The sequence below is a fragment of the Tauraco erythrolophus genome, chromosome 1 (assembly GCF_009769465.1).
Source record: "Tauraco erythrolophus isolate bTauEry1 chromosome 1, bTauEry1.pri, whole genome shotgun sequence".
NCBI lineage: Eukaryota > Metazoa > Chordata > Aves > Musophagiformes > Musophagidae > Tauraco > Tauraco erythrolophus.
In genome coordinates this window covers 133013201-133039293 of record NC_141465.1, presented here as the reverse complement: position 1 = coordinate 133039293, position 26093 = coordinate 133013201, and the positions used below count along the sequence as shown (strand labels likewise).

The 26093-nt window shown below is 44.2% G+C and overlaps 1 protein-coding gene across 1 annotated transcript in view; it reads right to left on the bottom strand.

Annotated features, from left to right (window-relative positions):
* TENM4 (teneurin transmembrane protein 4) overlaps positions 1-26093 on the bottom strand; it is a 380735-nt gene that overhangs the window by 55568 nt on the left and 299074 nt on the right. Inside the window, 6 exon segments of the mRNA XM_086614637.1 lie at positions 3100-3332; positions 11025-11045; positions 13661-13910; positions 14905-15048; positions 17190-17457; positions 23885-24146. Of these exon segments, the coding sequence (XP_086470763.1) occupies positions 3100-3332; positions 11025-11045; positions 13661-13910; positions 14905-15048; positions 17190-17457; positions 23885-24146 (1178 nt within the window).

The window sequence follows — 26093 nt, the reverse complement described above, 5'->3', positions numbered from 1 at the left end:
ATACAGACTGGGTGGTGATTGGATCGAGAGCAGCCCTGAGGAGAAGGACTTGGGAGTACTGGTGGACGAGAAGCTCAATATGAGCCGGCAATGTGCTCTTGCGGCCCAGAAGGCCAACCGCGTCCTGGGCTGCATCAAGAGGAGTGTGGCCAGCAGGTCGAGGGAGGTGATTCTCCCCCTCTACTCTGCCCTTGTGAGACCTCACTTGGAATACTGCGTCCAGTTCTGGAGCCCCCAACATAAGAAGGACATGGACCAGTTGGAGAGGGTCCAGAGGAGGGCCACGAAGATGATAAGAGGGCTGGAGCACCTTTCCTATGAGGACAGGCTGAAAGAGTTGGGGCTGTTCAGCCTGGAGAAGAGGAGGCTCCGGGGTGACCTTATAGCGGTCTTCCAGTACCTCAAGGGGGCCTACAGGAAAGATGGGGAGAGGCTGTTCAGGAGGGCCAGTTATGATAGGACAAGGGGTAATGGTTTTAAAATAGAGGGAGGTAGGTTCAGGTTGGATATTAGGAAAAAATTTTTTACTATGAGAGTGGTAGAACACTGGAACAGGTTGCCCAGAGAGGTGGTGGATGCTCCATCCCTGGAGACGTTCAAGGCCAGGTTGGACAAGGCCCTGAGCAACCTGATCTAGTTGGAGATATCCCTGTTCCTTGCAGGGGGGTTGGACTAGATGACCTTCGAAGGTCCCTTCCAGCCCTAACCATTCTATGATTCTATGATTCTATGAATCTACCTCCCTCTATTTTAAAACCATTACCCCTTGTCCTATCACAACTGGCCCTCCTGAACAGCCTCTCCCCATCTTTCTTGTAGGCCCCCTTGAGGTACTGGAAGACCGCTATAAGGTCACCCCGGAGCCTCCTCTTCTCCAGGCTGAACAGCCCCAACTCTTTCAGCCTGTCCTCATAGGAAAGGTGCTCCAGCCCTCTTATCATCTTCGTGGCCCTCCTCTGGACCCTCTCCAACTGGTCCATGTCCTTCTTATGTTGGGGACTCCAGAACTGGACGCATGAACTTTCCATTGGCAGTGTGGGCTTTCTGGATTATTATATTCCTTGTTGCCATTTTGTTTCATGTCATTTCCTCTTTCACCCTCAATTTACTTCTATTTTGTGAAATTTCAGAGCCGTGAGGAAGGAATGCATGCATTTTGCCATTATATGACTGAGGTGGAAGAATGGCCTCCTGAGAGCTTGAATTGCCAACAAGAAGGATTTCGGTGCTGAAAGCTTTGAACTCCAGAGCTCTGTTTCCCATAGAAAAGCAGAAACATAAGTTATCCAAACCTTGCAACATCCACCCATGCAGGGAAATGAATAACATTCCTCTTATCTTGTACAAGGGAGAACAGAGGTCCAACAGAAGTTGTGGGTTGTGGGGTTTTTTTTGCACTGGTTGAACATCAAAGTGATGTAGAAAATTGGATTATAGATTTCTGGATTCCCTGATCTCATGACTCATCTGCTGGACTGCCTGAATCTCTCTGCCCAAGTCACTTAATTTTCTTTTCACTCAGCCCTCTCATTTCAGTGAGACAATTTCTACACTGCAACCTGACCACAGGTAGCTGTTCCCTTTCTGTATCTGTGCCTCTGGCAATACTTTATCCCAATGTAATGGTCACTTCATGGGAATCTGGAGGGCTTGAAAACCATGCTGGGCCCTTTGAATATTATGAGGGTAGCAGTTTGGCTTTCAGTGCTTTTTGGCAAAAAACACATCTCCAAAGGTATGTTTTTCTGCATCCTGCCAGGAAACAACTAGCTGACATGTAACAAAAAAAAAAAATCACAACTAGAGCTGACACAAAAGGTCACTAAATCAGTTTGGGTTTCTTAGATTCAGTAACAATAATGTCATCTCTACGTCAAGAAAAATAACTTCTTGAGAAGTCTAGCCAAGAAGAGAAACAACAGCTCAGCTGTCTTCATCTTGCCTGCTCTTTGTGAAATAACTCGTTAAAGGATCCTCAGGTTTTGCTGAGAGGCTGCGTTACAAAGAAGTTTGGGATAGGCTTGGAAATTGCTGCAGTGAGGAAGGAGGCAGCTACCACTCCCAGATGGAAGGAGAAAGGAAACCTGCAGCACCATGTTGCCAAAGCCAAGAACATACAAATAACTCCCTGCAATCCTAATAACTGGGCAAGATGACACAACAGGCAAAAATGCCACATTTCTAAAAGCACTGCTGCATGGGGGTCCTTCTCGCCCTTCTTCACAAACACCGCAGAAGATGTGTGCACCAACACTATCTTCCACCTCATCTCTATACCCTCCGTGTATTTTTTTTCCGAGGAGCTGTGGACAGCTGGGAGGAGCGACATCCTCCATATGTGGAGCTTGTTACCTTGAGACTGCCAGACTGAAGTCTTGGCTACACACAGGACTGCATATGTTTGGCTAAACCTGTTTTGAACAATTTAGTTCACAGTCATGAAGGCTGTGTGATGCTTTTATTCTGATGTGACTGTGCTTTTATCACATTGAAGCGAGCTAATGAGGAGCCAGCTGAAGTCGCGCTGAATTAGACCATTCCCATATTGAAATTCGTATCCACCTCCCTATATGATTTAAGCTGGACGCCATGATATATAATGTCAATGTATAAACCTCAATTTACATATCTCTGAGGTGTATGCTGGCTTTGTTGCTATTTTAGATATGTAGCAATGCTTACAGAGCTTTTTATTTTTTTAATGCCAAGAAAGCCTCGGCAAACTGAACATAAGTGAATCCAGTCCAGGTTGGCAAGGACCAAACACTGTTATTTGGTAAGGAGGAGTAGTATCTAAGTGGGTATAAAATTGATGGGTGGATTTATACAATTGCCCTTTGGACACGTGCCCATCATGACATCCCTCTGGTCTGGCACTCCTCCCAGCCACCTCCATAAGAAGAACCAGGACTGGCTGAGGGTCAGACATACCCACTTATTTCCAGAGGCAAGCCCTTAGGATGTGTTCGTGGGTTGATTTGGGAAGGTCTACAAAATCTGTTTTCTGAATTGGAGAGGAGAGCAGTCTCCAGCACAACTAAACAAGCCACTTTCAAAAAGACCCCTTAAAAAAAGTCTGTGGAGAAGAAGCAGTCTCACCCCTGGGATTTGTAAGGGTAGCATCAGTGCCTTTGCCTCCATCTCCGCAGCGGGTGTCATCGAACGGGAGGCACTGATCCCCGGTTCCAGCCAAGACCTCTGAATTCTTCACAATGTCTTTCACCGATGTGGTTGACTTGATCTTATAGATACGTCGGCTGTTGGTGTCGGAGAGGTAGATGGAGCCGGTGATTGGATCTGTGGTCAGGTAATATTTATGAGCTGGGCTGTGGCTGAAAAACAAGGGTATGACGTTATTTTTTTTGGATGATGTGTTTCCTTAAGTCAACAGGCAATGCAAGCACTTCAGAGAATAAAAATTCACGGGGCAGACAAACTGGGAAAGTGAAGCAGTGCCGTATTTGACAATGTTAGTGCACGGCGTGTCACAGCACAGGATCCTGAGCTACGTCTGTTACCAATCGCTGTGCCTGGGGTGCTCTCCGGCGTGGAGGGCAGCTACCAAAGGAAAGGGAATCATGCCAGGAACTACTATAGGTTGAGTCTCAGTGTCTGAATTTGCTTAATTTACTTTAAAAAGACATAGTCCTGAAACTGGTGTTAGCGCAGTGTCAGAAAGTGAAGGGAAAGCACAGTACACAGGGGGCAGAAAACAAAGCAAAAAAAAAAAAAAATTTAAAAAAAAATAAACCTGTCCTCCCAAGAAAGACTCTAATACAAAAACCCAAAAGCAGACTCCTGAGTATAAAGCGCTTGAAGATACACTCTTCAAGATCTCTGCATCAAGGCTTATCTGGTCTTGCTGACTCCAGCAAAGACTCTGGAGTCCTGTCCAGCCCTTGTGGAGATTAGGGGCAGTCCTGCCACTGAATTCAGCTGGATCGCAATGAAGAGATAAACAAAATGGTCCTTGGAGTGCCACACAGAATCACAGAATCATAGAATGGTTTGGGTTGGAAGGGACCTTAAAGATCATCTAGTTCCAACTCCCCTGCCACGGGCAGATACGCCTTCCACTACACCAGGTTGCTCAAAGCCTCATCCAACCTGGCCTTGAACACTTCCAGGGATGAGGCAGCCACAGCTTCTCTGGGCAGCCTGTTCCAGTGTTTCACCACCCTCAATGTAAAAAATTTCTTCCTTATATCTAGTCTAAATCTTCCTTCTTTCAGTTTAAAGCCATTGCCCCTTGTCTTATCACTACATGTCCTTGTCAAAAGTCCCTCTCCAGCTTTCCTGTAGGCCCCTTCAGGTACTGGAAGGCTGCTGGAAGGTCTCCCTGGAGCCTTCTTTTCTCCAGGCTGAACAGCCCCAACTCTCTCCCTGTCTTGATAGGAGAGATGCTCCAGCCCTTGGATCATCTTTGTGGCCTCCTCTGGACCCACTCAAACATCTCACATTCTGGTCTAAGTAAAACATGAACTCGAAGGAGGGCTGAGGAACCCAAACATCAGTCCCCTGTTAAACCCCATTCACTCACTGCTTCCTTGGAAACAAGAAAGGGTGGCTGAGAAAACAGGGTGAGCAGACAGAGAGATGATGTTTTCACCTCCATGACTACAACACTAAACGAGCCCAAGACTGAAGAAAGGAATAAACTAGCATCCACTTTATGAAAAACATTCAATGGGACTGGCCAGAAAATACAATATCAAATGAGTTTAGACACAATTTAAAAAATTGTCTTTCAAGGATTCTATCTATAGTTTAATATAGATCCTAAACATTAATTTCCTTTATTAAAATTAAGTGCTTACTCCTAATGTGTATTGAGCTGCATCTCTTCTAAGGCTGAAACCAACAGATTAAACTTGTAACGCCTGCTGCCTGAACACAGGTCTCCTTCCTTCTTAGAAAGGCTAAGTAGTAATTAGAACAAGCATGAAAAAGTCTCTACTTTTCTCCAGAACACCTTCAAGCTGTCCAAACCCATCAGGTCCCAAGAATTCATAATAAATCTACAGGTCATAGTTCATAATTTTGTACTTAGTGGAATTGTTCCAGGAGAAGCTGGCTAGAAACCTGAGTGTCAATCACAGTTGACTCTATCCCTCATAATAAGAAATTTCCTCTCTCCTTCAACCTTTACGTTAGGAAAATTAACCCCTCTTCAGGCACATAAAAATGATTGAATTATTCTCTGCTTTAAAAAGCCATAAGTTGGTTCTTAATTCAAATTACTTAATACTTTGGGGGAAAAAAAAGCAAAAAAAAAAAAAGCCATTCTGATTTATTCTGGAATATCCCTTGTGATTTATCCTATTAAAGTCTGAACAGATTTCATCTCTACAAATGACACTGATTCTTGTTAAATAAAATGCTCTGACCTTCAAGACAGCTCCAGCCTGACAGTTCAGTCTCCATCTGTACTCCTTTCCAACGACAGCAGGCTGGTAGGGTGTTATTTCATTTACCTGCGTGTCACTCACACTAAGCAAGTGGCTTCAACCCTGGTGGAAGACGTTCCCTGTGGGAATCCATCATCCATTTTGATCAGGGCCTTGCATTTCCCACTGGCTGTCCTAACAAAGCCCAGCTGAACGTCAGGCAGCTTTTGAGCTGTTCATCATCTCTAGTTTGCGTGAGGGGTGGCCGAGAGGAGGATGTTTTTCACGACACTTCATAATTCCTTACCATCTCTGCCTGGAAAGCACAGCTAGCTTTCCCTGAGCCTTACAGCAGGTCATTCGCAGATGGGCAAAGGCAAACGACTTTCCCAAAGACGGAGAAAACTGGTGGAAGTTCCTGCTCCCCTCTCCCAGCACTACCATTGTAATTTAGTTTTGGATTTCATAGCCTCACTCTAGTGGATTTTATTATTGGTTACAGCCTTCAGTGGAAGAGAGAGATCTCAAACTATTTTCTAATCCCATCTCCCATGTAGAATGGACACTGAAACATGGGTTGCTTTTAACCATGGATCAGAGAACCAGGTAAAACGAAAACATTCATCCAACAGGAAAGCTGAAAGGTACGTCCTACCTAAATTTACTAAGTAAAAACCTGTCATATTAAGGTAATACTTTGAGTAGCTGCTGGTAACCCAAGTTTAGTTTTATTAATGACGTCCTGAATATAGATGCCACAAAAAAGTAGGTGTGAGTTCAAAGTTCACAGTCATTAAAAAATTAGCTCTGACTGGTTAAACTCTTAATCCTCTGCACAGCTTGATGCCACAGAGGCACACACACCTTTCCTACCCAATGTGCTTTGAAAGAGGCAGAGGTAGAAACTCATGTTTGTTAAACTATCCATGGGATGGTAATAACCTTGGGTAGCTTCAAATCTCAGGTCACTTGGGTCTGGATTTCACCTGGTGAGCTGACAGTGAAACTCTCCTCAGACATACAACTACCTTTTTAAATCTAATGTTATTCATGGTATGGGCAGCCCCAGTACAAATTATCTTTTCTGCTGCATGACTCTGTGTGAGCAATAGGAAGCGCTGGTTCATTATTATGTCTTGTCGTGGTCTCCTACACTCCGCTCCACGCACAGGGCTTTTGTGGATGGAAGGTCCCCTGGGATGGCTTAGGCAATGGAGTATCTAACCTCGGATGCTTTTTGGAGCAAGGAAGGTAAAACACCAACTGGTAAAAATGGTCAAGCTGGAATTCCCCCCCTTGCCTCTGCCAACAGTTTTCACTATGTTACTAGGAAGGTGTCACGCTCTGCCCTCGCAAGAGTTGCACATCGTTATACACTGGAGCTTTTGTTTAACACTTTGAGATCCTTCAGGATGAGAGACACTAAACAAACACACGTTAGTAACGTGAAAGTTCCCAAACTGCTTCCCTTCACCTGTGATAATGCATGAGCACTGGAGCCAGAAACACTGGGGCATTGCTTTTTATTTAAAGCCACCATCAAAGCCCAGTTTTTTGAGGTTGCATATAGTCTTTTCCATATGTCTGCCTTGCCCCCTTCCTGTTTTCATTATCATTAGTATTAGTATTATTACTCTGCTCTTGTGACATCCCACCTGCAGTACTGCATTCATCTCTGGGGTCCCCAACATAGGAAGGACATGGAGCTGTTGGACCGAGTCCAGAGGAGGCCACAAAAATGATCTGAAGGCTGGAGCACCTCTGCTATGGAGACAGGCTGAGAGAGTTCGGGTTTTTCAGTCTGGAGCGTGTTGTGGAGGTTGTTCAGTGATCTCATAGCAGCCTTCCAGTACTTAAAGGGGGCCTACAGGAAAGCTGGAGAGAGGATTTTACAAGGGTATGTAGCAACAGGACAAGGGGCAATGGCTTTAAACTGAAAGAGGGCAGATTTCGATTAGATCTAGGGAAGAAATTTTTTATAATGAGGATGGTGAGGCACTGGAACAGGTTGCCCAGAGAAGTTGTGGCTGCCCTATCCCTGGAAGTGTTCAAGGCCAGGTTGGATGAGGCTTTGGGCAACCTGGTGTAGTGGAAGGTGTCCCTGCCCATGGCAGGGGAGTTGGAACTAGATAGTCTTTAAGGTTCCTTCCAACCCAAACCATTCTATGATTCTATGATTCTATGATTATTTGGACAGGATAGTTCTAGCACCATTTGGGGAGCCCTGCAGATATGTTAAGAGTTTCAAACTCCATTTCAAAGTGCTTATGCTTTATGTGATTCTTTACACATAGGCATGAGGAAGGAAAGTGATAAAAAGTCAGGCGAATAGGCAGACACCTGACATTCATGGATTGCTTCTGTTGTACTACAATAGATGCACAGGCTTTAAGCAACAATTGTTTTTATTCCCTTGTGCCCAGAGCCCACATTTTGGAGGAGTCTGAGGAAGGAACCTCCTGCTCCAGAGTGAGAAGCCAGTCTCTAAGGAATAAACCTGAGAAAAGGGAGATGGTCCCTGAGGTCAGCAGGTTACCTATAATATGTCAGCACAGCAGACTGCACCTTGCTGTTGGCTTTTGTTCAATGCCAGAGGATTCATCTCACCAGCTTTAGATGTCTACAAGGCAGATGCTCACATCTGAACTGGCTGCATTAACTCCCTTTGTAGTCGACAGAGAGAAACAGCAACTTTTTAGGTATGGTTTGTCTGACTTATTTTCAACATAAATCTTACAAGATGAACTGCATTTTAGTATCTCAAATGCAAGGGCATCTACCACTTCCTCTAAAGGACAACTTCTGTTAATGGTAACAGTGTGGTTCTGGCTCCCACCGTGGTCAACAGACAGGAGCAGCCACAGCACCGAAGTCAGTCACCCATAACAGCTGATCCTGGGGCTTCTTTGGATCTGATGTCTCTGTTTAAGGATACGAAACCACCTCTATAAAAGTTTCTGTGCTAGCTGCCCTCTTTCCCTCTGATCCTTGCTGGCCACATGCATTTGCTGGTGACTAAAGAACTCCTGAATTCCTGAAGCCAAGGGTTTTTTGTTCACTGGGGCTGTGTTTCCATGGCTCCATGCTAAGCACCCTGCAGCTCACAAACAGAGGATTTTATTATAGCTCGTGTGAGGTACTGGTCTTTTTTTTTTTTTTTTCCCTGGGTGACATTCAATAGATTAATACATAAGGAGGCCACACAGTGCAGTGAGCTGAATTTACACTTGGCCTTTTAGTGTTTTCAGTTTGTGTGCAATGCCCAAAGCTCTTCCAGTGTCACAGGCTGGATAATAAAACTTCACAGCAATGCCATAAGCCAACTCAGGGACTGCAAAGGACTTTTGATTTGACCCTAGGGCAGTTTTCTGTGATATCTCTCTTTGCCACTAATTGTAGATTTGTCTCTCTGGGGTTTGAAAGGAAACAAGAAAGGAAGTATATATTTAAGTGTGGCCACTTTTTGCATATTTGCGACACAGAAAGGCCTCACTGCCCTCCATGATCCTGAAGAGAAAAGATAATGATAATTAACTGCAAATTATTATTGCCATGCTTGGAAAAAAGTCATTAGCTTCTATAAGCCCATCAAAACAGATCCATACACAGACATCCTGGAGTAAGCTCCTATTAATCTATTCCTGAATGACAGGTGGGTGTAAACTTGGGAGGCATCACAATCTGGTGATGCTTTTTGCCTTAGCTAACATCCCCCATGCTGACACACAGCCATTTTGGCTGTTACAGAGTTGGACCTTGGCTACCTGCACTGTGCTGTAAAGCCAAGCCTCTTAGTGGGTCACTCCAGAACCTCTGGAGATCAAGCTCACCACAGGCTGCGTAGTTGGGAGGAATCCTTTCCCCTAGAGTGAGGAAGCTTGTGCAGATGGATCTCAGCTTTTCCAAACCACTAAGACTCAGTCCTGTGGATCTCACCTTTTGCAACTGTTGCCTGTCAATGGTGTCAAGCTTAGGACCTTCGGGAACTCAAAGCACTGGAGCTTTAGCTAAGGCTACACACACTCGTTTCCCTGTGGCTCAGGAATGAAGAGGCTTCCTAACAAGAAAAATGATGGCAAATGACACAGAACAGCTGCTAACTCACATGGCTGACTCCCTTAATGTAGTCACAGATGAGAATATTTGATCTAGAGCTCCTCACATCCTTCCTCCCTTCCTTCCTCCTTCATTGGTCCTCTTTGGACTGCATCAAAGTAGGCATGTCTCGGCTTTCTTTCATTTCATTTCTTAGATTTTAGGAATTGCCTAAAAGCTGAAGTCCTGCCAACTGCGTAAGGCTCTGGTGGCATCTGCAGCATTTGTGGCCAGTCCATATATCTTCACTCAGTTATTGCCTTCATATATAAAAACTCTTCTTGTAACAGGTATTCAACTGCTGCCCTTCACTGCCAAAGCAGGTGCACTTTGGTGGCTGTGTATTTCTAGGGCATTAAGGATACAACCTGCCTGTTCCAAAGAGAAATGAGTTTTTCTACTGCCTTCAAATGATGTGAAAGAGGAGCTGGGGGCCTGGAACTCAGCCTGAGGACAACAGTCAGTGCAGAGGTCTTGTGTACCAACATCCCAGTCCTGCTAACAGACGCTTTGGGCCAGTCCATTATACCGTGGAAGCTCAGCCCTTCATTAATGTTCTGGCAATAAGACAAAAAACCACTTTCTACTCCATTGCATTTCCAGGCATGCAGATAAAATGAACATTTCTGGTTTTGCACAGCCTCTATGAAGTCAAAGAAACACTAAACAAAAAGCATGTAGCCACAAAAATCCCCAATCCTAAATGCAAAAAGAAAACCAAGCCAAAAAAAAAAAAAAATAATCCCAACTCCATAGTCTAAGCTTCTAATTTAGAAAGCAACTGGGGAGAAGGATGGGAAACTTGTCAGAGCCAGAGAAGTCCTCACGAACACAGACAGTGACAGGAGGTTGACATCTTCCTGAATGCCACTGATTGGATCAAACTCACTGAAGCTCCCATGAACCCAAATGACAAATATGCGTAGTGACAAAGCTCCAATTCAGGAGTCTCTCTTTCATCTTGTTTTCTTGTCATTACTCTTTCTCTTTTTTATTGCATTTCCTGGCTAAGGTTCGGCGTCGCACTGAGCCTGACACACTTTCACATAACGCAAAGGTTCTCTATGAAGAGCCTGACAGAGAGTTACAAAACCTTACTTCCCTAGGTGGCTGATGCTGGGGTACATCTGGCCCTTCCTTACGCCTCTTACGCTCCCCAAAACTCAAAAGGAAGACATTTCACCATATGAGAATTATTTTTCCCATCACAGCTACTCCAGTGACCTGTATCCTGATGGTCCCTCTGCTTTGCTTTCTTGGTTAATTCCCCCCCTGTTTGCCTTCCACCCTCCTCCTCTGGTTACGCTGCTCCTCGCGTCCGTCCTTCCCCTGTCTACAACTGTAACAGCTCATGCAGAAGTCGGTGCGACTCCGCTCTGTGATTAATGGCTCCCAGTTCTGATGACGGATCGCCTACGCCAGTTTTAATCACGCCGGCTTCATTTGCTACTGAATCATCTGGAAATGGCACTTGTGCCTCACTGTGTAACAACATGCAACGAGACAGGGAGCGGCATAAGAATTCTCCACTGGTTGGCTTACCTATGTCTGAAATCTTTATTTCTGACAGAAGACAGGAAAGCAGGGAACAGAAGAAAGAATGAGGTGTTAGAAGCTCAGTTCGATGCATTATTAGCAGATTGAAAACTTGACAGTAACTGTGTCATACAATGCAATAATAAACACTTAGCTGGAAGGACACCGACATATTTCACATCGGATATTACTTGGCAGTGAGCTCACTTCCGTACCGCTGCGTATCACAAAGGAAGTGTGATCTCACCTGCTTGGAGCTACTCACTTCTGCGAGAGATAGGACCAGGCAGAGGTTATCACTCAGAGCAGTACTGAGCTAAATCTAGGCAGATGCAAATTAGATTTTTTTTTTCACTCTCAGTCAAACCAGTACCTTGTGATTTACAAAGGTGACTTAGCAGTTGCACAGTTTTGGGGGGCAGTTCATTGCTGTAACCTCGTGAAGTCCAGCCCGGAGGACTGAAATTATGCCGAGCTGGACTTTTTTCATGGGTCTAGTTACATCCCCAGCTGCGGTTATCTGCAACCCACAATGCATTTGCTTTCCTCTCCGCAACAGAACACTACACTTAGAAGATGCCCCCTCCCAAACAAACCCCAAATAACGAGGGTGTCAATCTCCAAGGAGATGCTGATTTGAGAAGACACAAGCAACCTCCACTTAGTCCAAAAGAAATGGCTTTCTTCCATAGCTTTTGGTCAGCTTGCATCTGAACTCACTTACTTTACAGCACACCAGAGTGAAGAAATGTTTATTAGATCCAGTAACCTAAGTGTTTGCACAGATGAAGCATCAATCGTTCCAGCAGATTTAACTCTGGAGTAAATTTAACTCTGTGGCTCTACACAAAAGCCAGCAAGGCCACTCTGTCGAGGCTTCCAATTTTCTCTTTGCCAATCAGGAAATACTCCGCAAAACCTCCGCTGGGTCTGGTGTTTCCACCGACAATGAAACAGGGATCGGGTTTTCAAAATTGTACTTCTGGGAATGAGATATTAATCCCACTGGGTTGCAGTGGGATTTGGGCCCCAAATCACCTAGGCTCTTCTGGAAATCTCACCTTTGGTCGTAAAAATAACTTTCTGACATTGGAAGAATACTGCGTTCTTTAATGGGAGCCAGGTCTGAAGATTTATCCCAGCTTCCCACCTTACAAACATGAGAGATATTATGTTCTCGTATACCATGTGACAGAAGAGCAAGAATCAGGTTCTTCCTTATTTACTCAAATAAGGAAGCCCTCTGAGATACGACTGTAAACATCTCATTGTGGGCTTCCTGATTCAATGACTCCTCCTCATCTCCTTGTTGCCCCATGAGCTATTGTGTAAGTGCCATGATCTATGATGATGGTTCTGTGTGCCGAATAAGATCTTCAGCAAGGTCTAATGACTGTGGCGTGTCTGTAAATGAGGGACTCGTGGAATCTTGCACCAATTTTGCTGCAGATCAGCTCTTTCACTTTCACCTGTGGCCTCGTGGAGCAAATGGAAGTACAAAGCAATGCTTTATGGGATCCTGCTGCTCTAGGAAGCTGTCTAGTAAGATTCCACATGGCAGTCCTTGCAGAAACGAAGCCTTATTTTTGTCTTCAGCAGTCAGGACATTAAATCTGAGTAGAGCAGGGAGGATCTTAGTTTCTGGAAGATTCTCATTTTCAGACCAGATCTTGAGAGGTAAATGGGAATGTGAACCTTCCTTTCATGCTAACCTCATATGAGCCTCTCAGGACCTTAGCCCAGGTCCTTCAAGCAGAGAAGACTCATTCAGAAACACTCATTTAACTCTACTGACTTTCCTGGAGTGAGTCTTGTCTGGCCACACAGAGTCCAGAATCAGGCCCTGGTGCTTTGAAGTGGGCAATTGTATTTGCTGTGGAAATTTTAGATAGGAAAAACATCCCCAGTGAGATCAATCTGAAATTTTGATTCAGTCACAATCTGTTTTGTTTTATCAGAACTTGTGACAAATCTATACTTTTCCCTCTCCTTCCTTGTTTTTAATGGATGTTCCTTCCCCATCCTCCCTGTTTCTCCTAATGTCTTTTTTTTTTATTATTATTTGTTTGTTATTTGGGGTTAAAAGGAAACACTTCATTTACTTTTAGATGATCCATTTCTATGTTCATTTTGACACTACTGGTCAGCTGAGAACTCAGGGAGGCTGATACATTTGTCCCCAAAACAACAACTAGAAAGACCCAGTTTGTGACTAGCTAGAGTGATCGTCCTGTTTTAATTACGAATGATCATCCCTCCTGATTAACCTCTAAATATCATCATCAGTGCCGTGTCCTTCCAAGTTTAGGTTATCTCAGAGGCTGATTGTTAATTTTAAGAATTCCCACTGGTCTCTAACTTCACGAAAAGGCAGACATCAACACAGTTTGATTTAGCAGCACAGAAACGCGTCAATATTTTTGGTGTGTGATTCAATTCTGGAAGAACTTGTTAGGCTTGTGTTCCTCTGGTGTAAATCAAAGTCAGCAGAGTTGCAGAAGAGGCAAATCTGGACAGTTTTTTTTCTGTTTTGCTGCGGTTGATTTTTTTTTTAAGAGTTTTGCTCATTTTCTTTTTGGGTGCATAAGATTTCTGCAGAACTTAAGGGCATAATTAAAATGGCCACATTCAGCGCAGTGTACCTCAGCTCCAGTATGTTGGTGACATTGCCAGAGGGAAAGATCCTTCGGATGTAGTTGAAATCTCCAACATAAAGACTTCCATCAGACCCACATGTTAGGGCAACAGGAGCCAGGAGTTTATTCCCATCTGCAAGACCATTGCAGCTTGGACAAGAAATGCTACGTCTGCGGCCGTTGCCCATAATGCTGCCGATTACAGGCGGCTGCTGGGAAATAAACTGGTTTTCCCCGTTTCCTTTATGCAAGATGCCTAGAGAGAGAAAACAATAATAACAAAATTAGAGAGAGACAGGGAAACTGAAACCAAAGGGAGCACAAACTGGCACTGCTGGATGCCAGCTGGGGAATTTGTCAAGTAGTAAGGAGGTTTATCCTCTTTCGTAGCGTCGTTTTGTGATGGTTTCAAATGAGGAGTCCCTTATCTGAAGTAAGCATTTTTTATAGACCCATTACATTTCCTGCAGAACAAAAGTACGTGAGGAGAACGCGACTGTCTCTACCTTCGAATGAAACACACTTTTCAGCGTCTCATGAATTCTCACCTGTCCTTTCTGTCCCTCCTTGCCCTATAATTTGCAGCCTACCAGGTAAGAAAAGAAATTACATAGCTCATGGAAAGATAAGGGACAGGAAGACCATGGTGCATTCTCTAGAGAAATGTTTCATCTGCAAAGCTTTAGAGGAGCTCTGCTTGTTCCTGTAAGTGTAGTGTTTTCAGCAGTAATGTGGGCTGAATTAGACGTTTGCTCCCATACCACTAGGACACAGTGCTTCCATCTTTCAAACGTGTTCTGATCAGCTTTCAAGCCTTCCTGCTGCAGTCCTGAGCAGCCTTCAAGGACTTTGGCATTTTCCATTTTCCCATATGACCCATGAAGCCTTTCGTTTCTGCAAGTTGGAGGATGTGTCTGGGTGGATTGCTGCTCAGTGCTAGGTCCAATCTGAATAGGCTCCCCTTTGTTATTTCAGGAATATTTTCCTTGTTAATACCTTTCTTTTAAGGCACCACAAAGTTAGACATGCTGACATTCAACTACCTCATGATGGCCAGCTTCTTTTGCATTTACACGCATCAAATTGCTTTTAAATGAAGGTTATTAGAAATCACTTGTTAGTAAAACATGTAAGAGAGTACATGTGTTGGTCAGGTTCCTTCCCTTTCCTTTTCTGGAATTCTTAGCAATAAGAAGCAACAGGACTTTGCAACACCGCATTATTCCTGTTGTATGTTACAGAAAACCTACCACTTTGTATGTTGAGGGCATGGTGTTTGTCCAGGGACCATCCTCCAAGTTTGGAAGCATCAATTTCATAACCCTGAAGCACAGCTGTCCTCTTCTCCCACAGGATCAAGTCAGGACAGGATTCATACTCATAACCTACTGAAACTATGAACAAGAGAGAGACAAAAGACCCCCCAGATTAGTAACCCAGAAATGCACAGTCAGCACACACAGAGTTTCAACTGAGCAGGGGTAAGAGCATTTCTACAGGCAATTGCCAACTTCATTTAAAATGTCATCATCATAATGCAAAGTCCTAATATTTTTCCCTTTAAAGGCCATCCTGCATTTAAAAAGGTCAACACAGTTGTAGATGTTGGGCAAATGTGCTAAATATTTAAAAGGCACTGGTTTAAAGACAATGGGTACTTGAGAGCTTTAAACCACTGCTGGTCTCCTAAACGGGAGCATTTTACTCCTATCTACTACCTTTGATCAAAGACTGCATGTCAGGAACTTGCTAAAAATCGTGGCCTTTCTTGGAAAGTAAAGACTTATACAAATGAAGCATGGGGCAGCAAATCCCTCGGAGACAGCAGCCTTAGACCAGGCCAACTTGTGGTCATTGCTAAGGTCAAAAGGCTTTGCTTGCCATGATGTCTAATCAGAGCCTTTCAGAAGTAACTCCACTGAACACACTGGAGCTGCGTAAGAGTAAAATGATGTCAGTAGAAGGAAAAAAATGTTTTAGACAGAATAATGACTCCTTTACAATTTTCTCAGAAGACGGACCAGTTTCATTGGCCTGCTTTTCTTCTGCCCTACCTGATCTTTTTCAGCACTAACAGCTGCACTGCGAGTTCTACATAAATGAAAAACAATTACATAGCTCATTTTTTTTTCCCCAGATAAAAATAAAGATCTAATCTTACAAGATTCCTAGCCTCCTTGAAAAGTGCTGAGCACTGAGCAAACTCAGGATCCCCCATCAAATACAGCCTTTTGCAGAATCAGACAGTATCAGAGGAAGATGTAATTTAGGACATGAAGGCTTGGTATTTTCCACTGTTCTAGAGGTGGGAATCACTGAAAGCCTGAATGCTGATGCCCTCAGACCTGCCTGAGTACTCTGGGGCTGCAGAACTGCATCATGGAGCACACCAGGAGCCACTGGTGATCTACATTCTTGAAGAGCATGTAAACATATTCTCTCAGGTTATGCTACCAGGACAAGTTTCTCAGTGTGGACTTCAAACTAGGTAAGACTCAGCAGGTTGTATCATCCAGCCTGTTTGAGGCAGCTGAGCCTGAGTGAGAGGAAGGCACGCATTCTTCCTCCTAGAAAACACGGCACCCTACAGCTCCTCTAAAGAGACTTCAGTTGGGCTACGAGGCATCAGCAAACCACCCTTCTCTCAACAAGTGCTCTATTTGCTGATTTGGGATCTCTCCCATTTTGCTGGTATCAATTCCTTGGCAGCCTGAAAAGTCTAGTCTAGACTCTATTGAAGACCTGTAACTGAGTGTCCTCTGGTTGTGGAACAGATGGGAAGTAATCACTGCAGAGCTCGATCACCTCTGCTCACCGTACACTCAAAGTACCCCCTTCCCTCCAGCACCATCGCACAGGGCTCACGGGGTGAGGTCTGAGATGGCAGGAGGAAGAGGAACAAAGTGTGTCTCTATACATCCCCAGCACAGCTTCCTGCCCCACCATGGACTTCAGCTTCTGCCCATGTAGAGTGGGTGGCATGAACCACAGTGCTTTGTGCTGGGGATGTTGCAGAACCTCTTTACTCTCTGCCTTGCAGCTTCTGATAGTCTTTCACAGAGGTAAATGAACGCACAAGGTGCAAGAGAGAAGACCATTGTGTCCCAGTTTGGGATGGTGTTCTTGAATGGGTAATGAAGGGGAAACTAAGATTAGAGCAATCCTGAAGGTTAGGCACAAGGAAGTGCAGAGATCAGGGCTCAGTTCTAGGGATTTATTTCAAAGCAGCCGTGACAGCTTTTGGCTATTGGTGAGAAGAAGTCAAACGCCTCTGGTCCCAGTTCATTCATGAACGTGATGGAAGCAGCTCAGGATGTATGCGCTGGGCCATGAGTCAGCAAACAGGTAAGTATTCATCTGTTGGGGAAATGTGTGCTGGCTGAACAGTTGGGCCCAATCCTCTCCAAGGAAACCGCAGTGAACCAGTAGGGACCACTTTATGTGTCAGCAGTTGGACCATACTGATCTAGGGCAAGGTCTGTGCATTGCCACTTAGCTGCTTCTAAAATGAGATACAAGCCCTGGGGTTGCTTACCGAAAGCTTCTGAGAGCCCATACACCTTCTGGCTGTAGACATCTGTCTTATCCCAGATGAAATAATAGGACAGGTCTGGAGCAGCTGCAAACCACTTTCTGAAGAGGCGTCCCTCGACGGCCACCATGAGGTGGACTTTCATGAGGTTGAAGGGGATGGTGGGGTGGGTCATACTGATCCTCAGGACTGATTTGTAGCCAGCTGTGCGACTGCTCAGGTAACTTACTTTTATTTTACTACCGGAAACGTTAATCTCCTCCTGTAGAGCCTGTGGAAAAGCAATCCAGGAGGTGTTAAATCAGCAGCGAGCAGACAGGAAAAACCAGTGAAGCTGTAATTTATCAAACACACCTTTATAAAAGCTCTGGTAGACATGTCTAAAAAAGCACACCTAGTAGATGTAAAGTAAGAAATCATGTATGTAATTTATAGGGTGAGTTGTGGAAGCCAAGGAATACCCGCCTCTTTCTCCATCTCTACTACATGGGAGAACAAGAGACCAAAGTGTCACATTTAAGTCAGTGTTCACAATGGCACTCACTGCTAAAAGGAGTCGAGTCCCAGGACTCATGGTGAAAGGAGCTCGGGGTCTGAGATTATTCCAGCTCATCAGTTTAGCTCCTGTTTTCTGTTTTATGTCTTAGTAGGTTTCCATGGTGGCTAATTTTTGTCTCCTGGCTTCTTTTTCCCAGTGAAATATCAGGCCCTACTTGGCCTGTATCCTCGTGGATGTTCCCTGGCCCCAGTTGTAACCTACTTTTCTCTCCATGTCATTAGTGACTCCTGCTTTCACCTTCCTTCCTCTGACTTACCCACTTCTCCTTCTTTGAAACTGTGCCTCTATTAGTGGCACTAATAGTTATCTATTAGTGTTGGGTGATAGAACAAGAGGAAATGGGCATAAGCTTAGTCAGGGGAGATTCAGGTTGGATGTTAGGAAGTATTTCTTCTCTGAAAGGGTTGTCAGCCACTGGAATAGGCTGCCCAGGGAGGTGGTTGAGTCCCCATCCCTGGATGTGTTTAAGAATAGGGTGGATGATCTACTTGAGGATATGGTTTAATGGGGATTAGGGACGGTTGGACTCGATGATCTCTAAGGTCTTTTCCAACCTAGAAATCTATGAATCTATGAATCTATGAATCTCTCCTACCTCACCTCTGGCCCTCTTTGCCTCATCTATCTCCAGTCTTTTCTTTCCTGTGTCCTGGTCCTCATTTTCTGACCTCATATTTGTTCCTACTTACCCTACTCCTTAAAATTCTCTCCCCTCTTACCTGTATGATGAAGCTCTTGGCCTCACCTACCATCATCAACCCCTTTCCCTTCCTTTGCATTCTCCCTTCCCCTCTTTTTCCAAATTCCTCTGGATTCTAGGTGAGTTATTTAATTTTCTCCTCCAGCCATGCAATGTGGGTATTTCTGACTGGGACAGTTCTCTCACAGGTCTCCATTCCAGTACAGAATTTCACAGAAGACTGGAGAAACAGTAGGGAAAGTTTGTCTGCCCTTCTCCTACTTTGAGAACAGAGAAGTCTCCGTAAAGATAGGATTTTCAGCTAATTTACCTGCTAAAGTATAATCAGATCTTAAAATGAATTATTCCTTTTCAGTTGGAGAAATCTACGGATCGGAGAAATTTAGTTGGAGAAAGTTGGAAATTTTCTGGAAGGTAATACAATGTACACCCCTGACACCACACTGATTCTCCCAGGTAAAATACTGATAAAAAAGGGAATTTCTTTCTTAAGTCTTGGTTGTCTTAAGTCTCTTAGTTGTCACTTTCCGGAAAATTTCATTCTTAGGTAAGCACCCAACATGGACATTTTCTGCATAAGTTGGCAACCTTTGGCAAACTTTGAGAGAGGAAAGCAGAAGCTTAGCAGTGAGCTGGAAAACTTGGTCTGATAATGGGATGTGTCAGAAGGTCACAGCTGGCACTGTTCTCTCCTGCACCATTTCTGAAATATTTTGGTGTGCTGGACCCTAAATGAGCTGTGAAAATACTTCCCCAGCAATAATCAGCTCTGGTAATATTAAGGGCATGGAGGTTCGAAGGTAGGTTGGTCAAGAGATCCACCCATCAGGAAGGGATCCATCCTGGTGTCCTCCAAGCTACGTGGCTCCTACACTCAACGCCTCCTATGTGGGAGCAGCAAAATTCCCTGGCGTGCCAAGTCGCTCATCTCTTACAGGTTTTCTGGTTAGAGTTATAAATAATGACAAATCTTGTAATCTGCCCCCTGAAAAGACCTCTTCTGTGTTATTATCCGAGGTCCAATACTTTTTCAAGTGATAACTTCCAGCCTTTGAGCAGCATTTGACAAACGGACACATCCAGAAGTTAAAGCGTTGTTCCACTGCGCTCATAAATATTTGCTTTCTCTAACGCAGCCTTTTCAATTTACATATCTCAACGCTTAGGAGGCTGAAAAATGACAGAACTGGGAAAACTCAGGAATTTTAAAACCTATTTTATGAGCTCAGCAACAAGCTGAGCTGGGACCAGCCTCAATCAGAGACCAGCTGAGCCAGGCTGCAGTAAAGGTAGTCCCTTGTATCAAATCTGTCTTCATATGTAACCCCTCTAGAAAAAAAAGCCAGGCAGGAATAATTGTCACAGAGGTACTATTTGCAACGACTGGTTCAAATCCCTGTCAGAAATAATTATTTCTCTCTGTCATGATCTGTCTCTGCTGTCTTCTATTCCAGAGAAAGGGTCGGCACCGCGATCCCGAGGCACGGAGCAGCACGAGGGGCTCTGTTTGAAGGCGCCTGCTTGAAGAGCGGGTTCAAATGGTAATTCAGGTGATCCAAAACGCAATTCCAGTTTGTAAGTGGTGCTGAACTAACAACAAAGCAGGACATCGGTGGGAGAAGAAGGGAAAAATAAGGTTTAAAATACTCTGAATGCATCGGAAGTAACGACAGCTGAATTGTGCCCTTGTTTCTATTTGACAATCGCTGTTTGGCCCAGATAAATCCATACGCTGTGTCTGGGGTCCTTGTGAAAGACTGGGGCTCTTAGAGTTTATCATGGCCTAACCAATGTCATCTGCTTTTTAAAAGTGGTCCAGCCACCAGGCTCATCAGGAAGAATCGCTGGTTCTTCAGCCTTACGAGGGATTTTCACAATTTAGTGATTTTTGCTGCCGTGTTCTTTCGCTCCTGGGTGTTGATCTACGCTTGTGTCAGCAGCAATTCTTCCACTCTTTGCATGAGACAACGTAGGAAATCTGGATTCTGTGTGCTGGGTTACACATTTCTCTTACAGCTACTCTTCACTCTGCCAGCAGCCAAGGCAAGGAACAATCAATATTTTTTTTTTTTTTTTTAAATATGATGCTCAGAAGGAATTTTGAGAAAGAAAGGTATTTAGGGCCTGATTCAGGGGCCTTAAGATAGGCATCTAGTGCTTTCGAGATATTCTATGGTATCCAAAACCCCTGCAAGGGGATGATAGATCTGACACGGCCCTTCTTAAGATCTCTGCCTTTCTGAAGCTACAGCTGGAGGGACACTTCAGGGCATCTTAAAATGGCATCAAATTTGTCTTTAGGTACCTGAATCAAACCCTTAAAATGCATTATTTGGTCTTTTGAATGCATTCAGCTAGAGGATACTGCATTTAGTTGTTGGAGCTCATGAGGTTCCTATTTGCCCACTTGTCAAAATCTCTCTCCCAGCCTTGCCATCCACTTCTCACCCCCTCCCAGTTATGTGCTCACACCTTTTATACTGAACATTTCTCTGCTGAAAACTGTGTATTATAAAACACAGCTGCAGAAGCTGACAACTAGGTTATTTTTTATGGTATGTATATCCAGTATAGGAATGAAAAGTAGTCCATTTATAAACTGAAGTACAGTCAGGACTCTGCCATAAAATCAGATTCTCTTGTATTCTCCTGCGGCATAAACTCTGTTCAACAACCTCTAGCTGTCAATATTTGAGGTGGAATACTGTTTTAAAGGTTTTAACTTAGTCATTTAGCTCAATACAGCCTGCTCATCACGCATGGAATTCATCTTATCTAAACTTAGGAACCTAAAAGTTAGGAGTCTCCTATGAACTACTCTTCTAGGTCTCTCCATGGCAAACAAGCAGAGAGAGATTCTTTAGAAGGTTGGTGTTGCCACATAAATTTAAGAGTGGGATCCAATTCCAGTTTAATCCAAACGCCAACGAGCGTGCACGTGAGGTAGGTATGTATGTATCAATCATAGTCAGTGGAGATCTAACTGATACCATCAGTGGGAACCAGATACCTTCAAAATAGTCAGCTTAATTGATATGTAGGCTCCGCTGACCATATTGATTAGGTTTCTCTCAGCTTTAATGGGAGCTCAGACATCTAGGACACATCCAGATGACTGCATGTGAACACCTTATTTAGGTGCCATAATCTCAAAATGAATCCCACTTAGGTCTTAATTAGATTCCATACCTACAGGTGCCTAGTGGGATTTGGGATGTCCAAGTTATCTGTGACATTCATAAGGGGCTGGCAGATACCATGCAGAACACTAATAAGGAGTTGGAGGTCAAGTGTGGTATCTGCAGGATATTTCAAATGGCACTAAATATCTACAATGAGGATGGTGAGACACTGGAATAGGTTGCCCAGAGAGGTGATAGATGCCTCATCCCTGGAAACATTCAAGGTCAGGTTGGATGGGGTTCTGAACAACCTGATCTAGTTGAAGATGTCCCTGCTCATTGCAGGGAGGTCGGACTAGATGACCTTTAAAGGTCTCTTCCAACCCAAACCATTCCATGATTCTATGATCTATAGTCCAGAAATTGTATCAAACCGTTGCTTATGATCTACATCCCTGGCTGCTTTCACAGTCGATAGATACGCACTTTTATTGAAGAGGAGTTTTAGAATGTTTTAGTTCAATAGATATAATTAACACAATCTAACGAGTATCTTACCAAATAATGAGTGAGGTTATGATTATAGTTTTACTGTATCAGATATTTGCTTCTTTCCCAGGCAGCGCTGAACATTGCCTTTCACAGTGGTTGTTGGTTTAGGAAAAAGGAGATGTGAAAACTGAACAAAGAATTTGCAATCTGATGGACATTACAAGACATGGGACTTAATTAGTAATTATGCTGGGACAAACCATGGTGACTGTAAGTGGAAATTAGTGTGAAAAAGGATCACAGGATTTAGTCCAGAGGGAAAGGTAAAGAGACCACTAGCTTTATTTGTTGCTGGGTTCAGTACTGGGTGTATTAAAATTAGAAGACGTAAAGTGACGACTTTTCTCATTACCGCTACCGCAACCCCAATGGAGGAAGCACACAATTTGTCCCTACACTTGTTATTATTTCTACCCTGGCAGACTATTATTTCTCACGAAAAACAATACCCAGGACATGCCAAATGCTGGCATCTAAAACCCAGGGAACAACATACTCAAGAAAGGAAAACTCAAATGCTGCTACTTCCTTATATTTCAACACAGTGAGTATTTTTAAGGAAAATGGATAATTCAGTTATTTGGACTATCGAGTTTGAAACCCAACTTTCCATTTGGAAATATACTTTGAATCCACAGCAGGTTGTTAAACTGCTTTATCTGACTCACACTTCCTTAAAAAAAGAAAATGGGGATCAGAAATTAAAAGTAACCCTCTCGCTTTGCTCATCTATCCCAAATGTCACGAAATGCAATAAAACCCAGGTGCTCGGCAGGCTGGCCATTTGCCAGCTGGCTGCTGGCTGACTGTACATCTCAGCAGCTTTGTAGAGTGAAGGGTTTGCCTTCAAACCCTGAGAATGTTCACACTCAACACTCCATCACTGAGGTCTGTAACGCCCAGTGGGTAAAATTTTCTCCTCAACAGAGGAAAGGCATTAGAGTTTAAGTGGTCCACAAGCATCACACTGGGCATATTGAATGCCAAAGCGCTGCCTGAAGATTTGCTGAGGGTCACAGAAGGGTCCCAGCCCACCTCCTATGGATGAGAGGTGAAAGCAAAGCAGAGCTAACATAAGTTTTCACTGTTGGCCACAAGCACTTTGCCTCCATCTCTCAGGGACGAGGGAAAAGAAATATTCTGGCTGTGTGCTTGTGAGGCAGCACTCCTGGCAAACGTCTGAAAAATGGTGCAGCAAACGGTGAATACTTCTTTTTAGGAAAGCAGGGGAATAGAGAAAGACACAGAAACACACTTGCGTTCATGTTGCTCAAAGCAGTTAAAAGAAGCACAGAAAGAAGGTGGATTAGGAGGACCACCTCCTCTGTGAGGACAGGCTGAGAGAGTTGGAGGCTGTTTAGCCTGGAGAAGGGAAGGCTCCAGAGAGATCTTCTAGCAGCCTTCCAGTACCTGAAGGGGCCTACAGGAAAGATGAGGAGGGACTTTTTATCAGGGAGTGTAGTGACACCACCAGTGGTAACAGTTTTAAACAGAAAGAGGGGAGATTTAGATCAGATACAAGGAAGAAATTTTTCACAATGAGGGTGGTGAGGCACTGGAACAGGTTGCCCAGAGAAGTTGTGGCTGCCCCATCCCTGGAAGTGTTCAAGGCCAGGTTGGATGAGGCTTTGGGCAACCTGGTGGAGAGGAGGGTTTCCCTGCCCATGGCAGGGGGATTCAATTAGATTATTTTTAAAAGTCTCTTCCAACTCAAACCATTCTACGATTCTATGAAATTTTTCTCCTCTGCTCAGATGGCTCATACCTGGATTTCAGGAACAATAGGACCTTTCTCTGAGCAGGAACTTGCAAAAGCTGTCAGAGGAGATGGGGAGACCACAGGGTTGGGCCGGGCGAAGTTACTGAGGTCACAGCTTGGGATCTCGTTCTCTTCGTGCCTCATGACTATGGTTTCCATCACGAAGAAGCGATCCCATGGCAGCCACAGCGTGTGCTCCTGGGTGATGAAGGGAGCCCGCTCAAAGTGCAGGATAATGGAGATCCCACCAATGGTAACGAGGTCGAAGCTGTTTAAAGAGATGGAATACAAAGTTAATGCATGCACCACCCCATCTGTTTGTAACAACTCTCTAGCAAGGATACGCAGAAAAATAATTGCAAGAAATATCGTCAGCCACATTTTACAAGCATAAAACCTGCAACCCAAAGAGGTTTTAGTTGAGTAAGAGCAAGTGGCAGAGGCAGGACTACAAACTCAGCTGCTTTGTATGTTGTCCTTATGTATATTAAAAACATACTCATCCCTTTTTTTGAGACAAATGTTTATCTTTGTTAGTGCTTTTTCAGAATTATTTGACCATACACACCCAGTTTCTTTCTTTCTTTTTTTTTTTTTTTTAGAACTATTTGTCATTCAAACACAGTCACAGCTTGGATCAATTCACATGATGACATAAACTATTTGGCAAGTGGTTTCTCTGATACACCACCATAGAAATCGTCTTGGCATCACTGCCAACCTGGCTAATATCTAATGCTACCCAGGGAACATGTGGAGCCCAGTCATGGATCTGCTGTAGTAGGCATGGGGAAGACATGAACTCCATGCAGACAGTCTCTGCACCACAGCACTCAGCACACAGTCTTTTTTGACTCTTGTCGTGATTTAACCCCAGCTGGTAACTAACCCCCACCCAGCGCTTGCTCATTCCCTCCCGGTGGGATGGGGGAGAGAACTGGAAGAGTAAAAATGAGAAAACTCATGGGTTGAGATAAAAACAGTTTAACAGGTAAAAAAAAAGCCACACGTGCAAGCAAAGCAAAACAAGGAATTCATCCACCACTTCCCATGGGCAAGCAGGTGTTCAGCCATCTCCAGGGAAGCAGGGCTCCATCACGTGCAATGGTTACTTGGGAAGACAAAATGCCATCACTCCGAACATCTCCCCCCTTCCTTCTTCTTCCCCCAGCTTTATATGCTGAGCATGACATCATATGGTATGGAATATCTCTTTGGTCAGTTGGGCTCAACTGTCCCAGCTGTGTCCCCCCACAACTCTTTGTGCCCCCTCAGCCACTCACTGGTGGGGTGGAGTGAGGAGCAGCAAAGGCCCTGACTCTGTGTGAGCACTGCTCAGCAAGAACTAAACCATCTGTGCATTATCAACAGTGTTTTCAGCACAAATCCAAAACACAGCCCCATAGCAGCTACTGTGAAGAAAATTAACTCTATCCCAGCCACAACCAGTACAGCTTTTGATAATTTAGAGCAGGGCAGATAACGCTGCCTGTGGTCTGCAACTTCGCCCTATGTTGCCTCCAGCCAAGAGGCTTTTCCGCCCGTGTTAGTGTTGGATAACATTATGCTGGGCTTGCAGAGGCCTCCAGAGCTGTACAAAACGACATCACCTCAATGAGAAAAATATTTCTCCTCTTAACGTAAAGACGTTGGGTAGGGTTTGGAGCTTTGTATTTAAACTTCACATCTCGTCAGAGATGAAGAGTTTATAAAGTACCACGGGATGTACCTACTATGTATAGACTCAAAAAAAGAAGCATTAACTGAGAAAGGAGGGATTTCAGCACCATTTGAAGACCTCTCATTTTTGCTTCTTTGTTTTCTTCTGAGTATCTATTCAGTTGCAATGCCAAGTGTATATTTCAGGCAAAGAAAGTTTTCTCATCCCTGCTTCTCACTTCTGCTGCTTGGTGCTAGTGTAGGACAGTCTCACACGGATTTGAAGCGTGCGAGTAGCCTCGCTGCCATCAGCAGAGCCACTCGTGTGCTGAAGAGCCACGTGCTTAAGCACTTCTCTGTGCACAAGAACCAGGTTCTGAAACCACTCTGACAGCCCAAAGCTCACCTTGATGCACCTTGATGTAATCACAAGGGAAGAAGGACACTGAAAAAAGTAGTTAAAATTATTTTGGAAATTAATTACAAAGCGTTCAAGATTGGCTGCAAAACTCCCAGAAGAGCAACAACAGGTATGAACTACTGCTAAAAAAAATTC